Here is a 9,365-nt window from a genome sequence, read left to right as displayed (position 1 = left end):
TTTTTTTTTTTTTTTTTTTTTTTTTTTTTTTACTTTTCTGCTGCTTTGAAACGGCCCAGATTTTTACGTACACAGCGACTCAGGCCAGGGATCTGTCTCGGTTTCAGGGCCACATCCCTCCCCGCCCTCCCCAACCCGCTCCTTTCTCCTCTCCAGGACCTGGAGTAGCTGTGCCAGGTCTCTAGGGGAGGGGGTTCTGACTGTCAGCTTCTGTCACCTGCAGAGACCAAAGACCCTAAGGGCCAAGGACAGCCTGCCAACCACGTTCGTCAGCATCAATAATTTGGGGGACCGTTTTCCTCCAGGAAATCTGCATCTCCAGGCACCCACTTAGCATGACTGCATTTCTCAAGGAACTAAAATAGAATAACTTGCCTTATTTCGCTACCATTTCCCTAGAATATTTCATGACAACGTAGCCTGTTGTGGAAACTTCCACAGGGAAAAACCTCTTGTCTACCAGTCTGAAAATTCTAAGAGTTGATGCCCAGGTCATCAATCTGTGGCTAATGAAGTCTAGCTGCCTTGGAGAAACTGGGGTGAACCTCTCTGCCATGAAGTTTTTGGTTGTTTGTCTTTCACCTCACCTTTTTGCAGTGACAAGCACCCTAAAAATTTCCCCGGAATGTGTACGTTGTGCTGGGACCTGTTTTAATACAGCATTGCTTTCCTAAAAGATAACCCTTTTTTGTATCACCAGACAGAAACTTCTCCCTAGTTCTAACTAAACCAAGAGTTGAACAACCCATCAAGTAATTAATACCCACGGAGTCTGGGGTACTTTGTTAGCATAAAAGTGCATCCGTCCTAAAGGTTATAGGCCAAGGATGAGCCCAAGTGAGGAAACAGTGGCAAGAGCCCACACTCAGGACGACAGGCTTCATTCTGTGACAGCTTGCGGTCTCCGGCTTTCTGATAAACCTGATTTGTCCTCTGTAAATACATCTGCTTCACGGGCTAACAAGCAAGATCCCGGACTTTATAAAGCAAGCACAGGCTTCTCCCCACACATACCAGAGCCGGGCCCAAGTCAGTCTCAAGAGCACACATCTGCCACCGAGAGCCAACTGCTCACCCAGCCACGTCCCCAAGGGAGTGCAGCAGAGACTCAAAAAGCGACAGTCACAGCTCCGGTCATTCCACATTTCCCAGGGGGAAACGGTGAAGGAAAACAGAATCCAAATGCCACGAAGGACCAAATTCCCAGACACAGCAAGTAGCAGCAGCTGGGAGAGGAATTACCTGAGAGAGGGCAGAGCCCTGCACCAGAGCAGAGTCCTTACCACCCCTTCCTTGTGCCTGCAAGGTGACACGAGGGGCAGCAAAGAGCCGGCGAAGGTCACCTCCAGGAGAAGGACTCAGGGTTCCTTCTTCAAGTCGTCATCAAGATAAAGACGCAGACGACAGAGATGACAGGAATCTACTCCCACATCGAATCTTCACCAAGATAATGTCTAGATACACTGGTCTGTACGCTGATAGCGAGACATACGCTGCCAGATATCTAAATATAATATCTAGTTACACAGATAGGCGCACAGCTCCAGATAACTAGGCCCAACACCACCTAGATACACTGATGCTGAGATAGGCAATTATCTGGACGCTCAGATAAGAAAGCAGCTTATGGAGAGCCTGTGTAGACATTTGCATGGGCAGAACAGAATGCACTGCCCTGAAAATGTTAATAGATTATTATCTCTTATTGTTACATACACACAAATCGCTTCCTTTGATGAATCACTACTGTACCAGAGCAGACAGCAAAAACATACGGGAGGGTATTCTCCCGGTCCCTGGGTCCCAGCCCTGAAGGCAGAGCTAAAGAAGAGTGAGGCAGGCGTGAGCATTCCTCAGAGACTTCTAGATACTGGATTGGACACAAGTGAAATCATATCTTGACTATTCAAAAACTGTAGAGCTAGTTAATTTCCCATAACTCCTATGCTTTCATGGAAACAGAAATTATATATATACACATTCATTATGATTTTGTTGTACTCTAAGATAAGACAGTGTACTTCCGAGACTCATCCCTCTGTCCTGATGCCAGTGAGACCCTAGGAAGGACTCTGACACTCTGAAAGCTGTCCTAACTCTCCTCCTCTGTCACCCACATTATCTTGCATAAGTGGCTTGCTTTTCTGAGTCATCAATTCTTAAGTAAAACTTAAGTTAAAAAAAATTTCTGCTCTATCTACATCATGGGACAGTTTGAGGTTCAGATGTGACCAAGTAACATCAAAGTTTTTAGAAAATCATAAATTAAACTCAAAAACTAATATCCGAGGCTGTGCCAGTGACCGGAGCAGTAATAAACACAGACAGACCTACCCCAAGGCTGCCAGAATGGCTCGTCAGGAATCCCCAGAGTGAAATGAGGATGGGAAGTTAATTGCCGAGTACAGACCACAGCCCCAGGACCTGCGGGACCACAGCAGGATCGCCACTGTCAAGAGACAGTGACACTGGAGGCAGGCAGAGAAGTCTCTGAGTTCCCTGGGAATCTCAGCGACTTGACCCCCATAGGTGAAAAGGGTGTGGGGTCGTGGTGGTTACCCCGAGAAGTTCTCTGTGACTCAGAAACTCTACACAGAAAACCTTCTGCTCCAGTTCCTAGGTAGAGATGAATGTACTGCCAGGAGGGCCCCAAGCCAAAATTTCTGCCTCTTCCTGTCAGTCCCAGACTTTGCCAAAGTCAGATTAGCAAGGAGATTTCAGGAGAATCAGCAAAGGCTAAAGGAGGAGGAGAAAGAGAGAGCAAAGGAAAGAGGACAATTTCTTCTGTGGGATCAAGGGAAACACGAGGCCTTATTCGGTCCTGGCCTATAAGCCAGAATTTTTCCAAGCAAAAGAAAAGTCTGAAAAAAATGTTTGAAGTAAAGATACAACAGAGTTGGCAGAGTCCAGATTAGACGATTACAAATGACACCACTCCACGCAGGTGCATGGCGATGGTCATTCTGCTAATGTGCTAGGGAAGGAGAAAGCAGGAGTTTCTCGGGGCCGTGTGCCAGCCTCAAGTGGGTGGCATGGGAGAGCTGGTGAGGACGGACAGCAGATGAAATCTGTCATCCAGAGAATCCCCCAGGACTTCACAGTGTCTCAACAGGTTGTCTGCACTCAGGAATCACCCATCGGGCCACGCGGTGCAAAACCATTTACCTTTCTCCTTCACTCTCTCCCTCTGGCTCTTTCTTTCTCCTCTTTGCAGAAAGTTTAGAATGTAACACACCAAAACAGAACTGGTGACTTTCTGTGTTTTCCCCTTGAAACAGCAGCAGGTCCACAGAGTGTACCGGATCGCCGCTTCGAGGGCACACACTAAGTGGGTCGTGCTGCCCCTTGGAGCCCCGATGGCCTTGGCCAGGCTGACACAGAGTAGCTTTCTGAACTAATCCCTCCCGCATTAGTTACCAGGGGCCCAAGACTCGGCCCAAAGGAGGGTGACTCTCACAGACCAGGGCCTCTGCACGGGCCCTGTGACATGGTTTACCGGGCACTGCTGCTGGTTCGGGCCACTTACATTGTGCAGCTTGTAGTAGAGCCCGCAGGCGTTACACACAGGGTCTCCGTTGGCGTTCCTCCTCCAGAGCGTGGTAGTGGTGGTCTGACAGTTCGCGCAGGAAGTGCCAGCCCTCCTCGCTGCCGACTGGGGTGGGGAGGAGGGAGGGGAAAACACCAAAACAAACGTTAAAGGTGCTGTCAGAACTACACAAACAGAGGAGCTCGAGAAAAAAAAAAAGACAGACACTATCGTTGAAATCAAAACTAGCAAGTGGCCCACATGAAAGTAATAAAGAGCCCCAAATCAGCCTCGAAAAGAGAAACGCAGTCGATCCACTGGATAGGAGCAGATGAGGCTACAGCAATTCAAGCTGTCACCTCCATCACCCCTCCCCTCCACCCCCCAAAGCACACTGGAAGATTCATTTCTATGGGGAGCAATTTTGAATTAGCCAGACTAACGCTGGTACCTGGCTTTTAGTCATTTTATTATCCAAACCGAAGCCTCCAAGAGGTCTTTTTCAAGCATAACTTCTGAGAACGTCAATCCTCAATCAGGGTTCCGGCCCCTGGGATACGTGAACAGCAAAGGGAGAGGAAATCCAAACAGGGAAAGCAAACACTAGCTAGATCCCAAATGAAGAAAAGCTCGGGTACGCAGAGACAACAGAGCGCGGACGGCACAGCGCCGTCATTTTTGGAGACGCGGACGCGACTTAGGAAGCAACCTGCGGGGCGCTGGAGGTGCGCAAGGCCTCGTGCAGTTTGCAGCTGGCCTAAATGCACCAGCCCACGCCTCAGGACTTGGGCGCTTTACCCCTCCTGGGCAGCCCCGCAGCCTCCCCGCTCAAGTGGCCGTCGTTTCATAAGATGAACTGAAAAGAACAAGCAGTTTTGTTCTTCAGCCAGAATTCAGGCCCCTCTTGCCCTGGTCTCACCGTCACCGTCACGGAATGAGGGATTTCCTATGTGCTCCTCACCCAGCAGAAGGGCCGCAGCGTCATGGAGACCGCCTACAATCGCATCGCTCTAGGAGGCCGAGGCAGGAGATTCCCAAGGTCAGGCTCGGCCTGAACGATTTAGTAAGATCTCATCTCAAATAAAAATTCTTTAAAAGGATGGGAATGTAGTTCAGGGCAAAGACCCTGAGTTCAATCTCCAACACATCCCTAAAATTAAAAAGCCAGCCTTGACTTACAATTTAATTCCTACTCACTGCCTTCATTTTCTTTAAAATGAAGAACTTTTTCCTTCTCTTTTCGATGCGTTTATCAGGTGACTACATTTGATATCTATACTCCAAACAAAAATTAAATTCAGTGCTACTGAAAATAAAACGGAGTGGAGCTTCTAACTCACGCCCCCCCCCTTCCTCATCTCCCTATTATAAAACGAAACCTTCAACTGCCGAACTACTTCTGCTCCTGGACGCAAAATTCTTACCCAAGAACAGGCCAGTCTCCATCTGTGGTCAAGGAAATGCTGGTGCGGGGCTGGGCACAGCTAAGTGTTAACTTGGCGCTAAGCGCTCCCGAGACGCGGGTTAGGTCTGAGGGAAGGAGGGTAGGGAGGAGGAAGAGAGGCAAATGGGAAGGAAACCTTGACATGAGAATATGGAGCGAAAACTGCAGGGCTCCTGGTTCTCTTTCCTACCGATATTTTATCAAACAAAAAGTTGGGCCAAGCACACGAAGCTGACAGATATAGAAAAGTCAGCGGCGATTTCGCATTAACCAGACTTCACAGCCATCCATTCCACAGCCCACAGATACGTGCTTTTAGTAGCAGAGCTCAGACTTCTTTTTTTTTTAAGAAATTCTTTCTTCTGGATTCTAAGGAAATGGAAATTTAAAACGGCCATCATTTTTCATAATGGAGAAGGTGCTACTCTTTTGCTGTCTATTTTGGACATAATTCACGAAGGTCCAAGAATGCGGACCCTGATTTCACAGACCTGTGGCCACCTGCCTTTGTGAAATGTGACAATACTGTTCCACTTGTGTACTCTTCGGAGGAAAGTACCACATAAATTAATGCTTGGTGATTTTTGACAATGATGCTACATGTGATTATTATGATCTTCCTACAGCTCTGTTTTTCTTTAAGAGAAATACTCGGAGATAGCAGCCTATACCTACTCAGGCCCCTAGATTTCCCAGCATGGCAATTCTGAACATATACCACAAACACACAGCACCGACTGATGGAGGCAGGGTGCCAGACAATGACATGCAGTATATAATCCTGTGCAGTATATTGAAAATAGCATAAATGCTTTTTAAAATGAAAGTAACATAAATACAAACAGGCTCAGAATATGTTTTCAGCACTACAGACTTTGTGCAAACCTACACAGGGCCTCTCAAGGCCACACTGCTTGGCTCCCAGGCAGAAGCAGAGAATTCTGATAAAGCAGACTGCTCGGCCTTTTTGGTAGATACGAGACTTAGGAAAACCCTGGCAATCCCAGAGTGGTGGGAACCTGTGGATGCACCCTTCAGTCATCTCTTCTACCCTCTGCATTAGTATATTAGGTGAGATTTGCATCTCACAGAAGACCCAGCTGCACTAGGGGCTGGGTGTGAAACAAAAACAGCAAGGTGGGAAAATGGACCTGAAGACACAGGAAGTATAGGGAAGAGGAAAGTCAGAGGTCCTGGGTCTCAGGGTGCAGCTCCGGGGTACAGCGTGTGCTCAGCAGGCACAAGGCTAGGTTTGATCCTAGCACCAAGAAAAAACCAGAAAATGAAAGCCTACGGGTTCAGAAGTCAAATACACCGAGAGCTAAAAAAAACCTAATGCCTCTCTACAGTTTATTAATTCTATGAAACTAAAAATATCAAACCACTCAGGACAGATGATTAAGACAGAAAAGAGTTTAAAATGTGACAGCCAATGACCCCTACAGTTAAAGGAACTTATTACTCAGAGTTCTACAGATTTCCTAGGAAAGGTGAGTGAAGACAAAATTATATAAAGTGGAAGTAAACCGTCCTCTGCACTCTGCAAAGACAGAAGAAAATGTCAGATGAACTCTTGCTCACACACCAGCCTGCCCTATGATATCTACCCATCCATCTTTTTTTTTCTTCACCTTTACCTTAAAAAAACACTATGATTGTACCAAGACTTATTTTAACAAGAAACCCTCTCTCTCTCTCTCTCCCTCTCTCTTCCCAAGGCCAGGTTTTGAGTGATTCAGAACATTCTTTCGTGGTGTGATCACATTCATTCTGTGTTAACACCTCCAGTCATTTTTTTTTCAAACACTTCTTGTTCTGATCTGTCCAAACATCTTGATGTTTAGGTTGGGGAAGCTGAGTTGTTGTTTATGAGTTATCTCTAGAGCTCAGATATCCGGCAGCTTTTTCCTAGGAAGTTAACTTTGTACGTGAGAGAAAGGAAAAGAAAAAAAAAAAGCCCAAACTGCATGAGAAGTGGGGGAGGCTGCAAACGTAGGAGAAGGGGCAAAGACCAGAAAGAATAAAGTCGAGAGATCTAGGATTGCCAAAAATTAAAGTCAGGTGGGCGCGTCCATCCCTAGAAAGTTTTCCCTTTTTCTAAAGAGGATGTGGAAGGTGTTGAGTTGCGCTACAATCTGATGGAGAGGACACGTAATGCTCTAAAATACAGAGGCTTCTTTTGTTTTTTTTTTTTTAAGAATTTGATGGGTGTTAATTCATCCATTAATGTACAAGGGGAAATTCCCCTCCTCCTTTCTGCACTTGGTAAATTTCAGCACCACAGAAAGCACGTTGGCCCCTGACTGATAGCTCTGACCTGCCAGGCCCACTCCTGTTTGTCACTGTTACCTACACTCAGTGATTCTCTGTGCCCTAAGGTTCTGAAGATAAGCTTACAAATGGACCCCTCCTACTGGACAGCGCCAGGTTTCCTCAAGTATTCCTACTGATCACAAAAGTTTAAAAAGAGGAAGAGAGAAAGAACTATCACCCTATTGATAATAGTTCACAGAGAAGATGAGACCAAATGCTAGGTGAAACCAACAGGCTAAAAAGGAGTCACAAAACTTCTCCCATCAGAAGTTCTCAATCCCTCAGATGAAGGGAAGAGAAAGTGTGATTATCTCAGCGGCTGCTACTTCTTAAATGTAGATAATTGGTACCATCAATCTGAAAGCATCAGCCCAAGAGAGTCACGCACACCACTGCACTTGATTGCTTCCTCAGTGCCCACCTTGAACTACTCCTGGAGCACGTTCCTAATGCTGCCTGGGACATTCCATCCTTAGTCTAAATAATACCACTCCATCCTTATACTAAATTTTTAGGCAAGTGATTCCCAATGTATTTTAAGTCAGTTGCCCTGTTTCCATTGAATATAACTGCTCTACTGGGGAGTGTATTTCAGATGGGATAACCTACAACAGAATCCTTGAAAATTTGAGAGGTTACTTAAGCAACAGGAAGGGGAAAAACAGTTTTTCTGTATCGCTAATATTTTACATCATTTTTTGAGATCAGGTCATGCTGTGTAGTCCAGGCCGGCCTTGAACTTATTACATAGCCCAGGCTGGGCAGGAACTCATGGTGATCCTCCTGCCTCAGCCTCCCAAGTCCTGGGCTAACAGGCGTGCACCATCATGCCTGGCTGTATACCTGATTTAAGAAGAGGAAAGAAACTGTGGGGCCGGATGGACATGATCTGGAGCTGCCTCGTCAATTTCCTGCAGAAAGCCCTCCTTCCAGGACAGAGGAAATGGAAACACGAAACGATTAGCGTGGGATCAAGTCTTCCGAGCAGAACTCACCAGTCTCCGCTTGGGCTTGATGAGGGGCCGGTTCTGGCCATTCATCTTGTGGTAGAGCCCACAGGCATTGCAAAGGTAGTGACCGGTGCCGTCCCGCCGCCACAGAGGGGTCGAAGTTGCCCCGCAGTTCACACACTCCCTGCCTTCTGGAAACAAGACGACAGATAAGTCACTTATGGAGGGAGAGTACACAGGAAGGCAGACAGCATTTGGAACTGGGAGAAAAAACGTCAAGCTGAAAACGCTTCTTTCTCTCCTCTCCGTTGGAGGCCCTTTCCACCCCCACAGCCTCTTGCTAAAACTCCAAACAGGGTTATCAGAGCCCTTCATTCATCTCTTAACCACTCCCGGGACACCAACTGCTTGTGCCCAAAGAAGTGAAAGATTAGTAAATAGCAGAACCTTGTTCTTGGCCTGCTTCATTTCATGGGGAAGAGCAGACATTAAAAAGGAGGAAGGCAGATTTCAGCTTGAAACACTTCCCTGAGAAAATTCTGAGACCCAGATAGTGACAAAAGCCAAACATTCCTTTCATTTTCCTCAAAGGAAAACAAAAAACACAGGTGACCCACTTCATCCCTAGGTCTAGCTCTGTAGCTTGATTAAATAATGAAGATTAGGATGTGGAAAAAGGAAAGATTAATCAATGACTAGATAGATAAACAGGTAATAAATAGATATATAGATTCATCAGTCGGCTGCCTGATGAATAGCTGGGGCTCCATGTCCCTAACTGCAAAGTAATAGATCAAGAATAAGCAGGGCCCACCCATCCTACTTTCTTTTCTATCTAGAAAATACCAAGGTTTTCCCCCACTTTCCAGCCACTGTCATAGAAAAGTTGAGTGCGAACACAGCCTGACCAGCCAGGGGTTGCTGAAAGGAAATAAAGAGCAAAGCAAACCTGACATAGGGAATGTGAAAGAGACTCAGAGGGAGAGAAGAGGTGGGCAGGAGGAGTTAGAAGGGACAGAATAAAGAGGGCTAGGGCTGGGGCTTTAGCTCAGAGCTGCTGCCGCCTGCCTCACAAGTGCAAGGTACTGAGTTCGATCCCCGGTACCAAAAAAAAAAAAAAAAAAAAAAAAAA

The 9,365-nt window shown here is 46.5% G+C and overlaps 1 protein-coding gene across 1 annotated transcript in view; it reads right to left on the bottom strand.

Moving 5' to 3' along the window:
• Gata3 (GATA binding protein 3) overlaps positions 1-9,365 on the bottom strand; it is a gene marked incomplete at its 5' end in the record, with an annotated part of 18,072 nt that overhangs the window by 999 nt on the left and 7,708 nt on the right. Inside the window, 2 exons of the mRNA XM_010621379.3 lie at positions 3,527-3,652; positions 8,279-8,424. Of these exons, the coding sequence (XP_010619681.2) occupies positions 3,527-3,652; positions 8,279-8,424 (272 nt within the window). The remainder of the gene's footprint in view (positions 1-3,526; positions 3,653-8,278; positions 8,425-9,365) is intronic.

The sequence above is a fragment of the Fukomys damarensis genome, unplaced genomic scaffold (genome assembly GCF_012274545.1).
Source record: "Fukomys damarensis isolate Sample0158 unplaced genomic scaffold, DMR_v1.0_HiC HiC_scaffold_10, whole genome shotgun sequence".
In the NCBI taxonomy this organism is placed as follows: Eukaryota; Metazoa; Chordata; class Mammalia; order Rodentia; family Bathyergidae; genus Fukomys; species Fukomys damarensis.
This window is presented reverse-complemented; position numbering and strand designations above follow the sequence as displayed.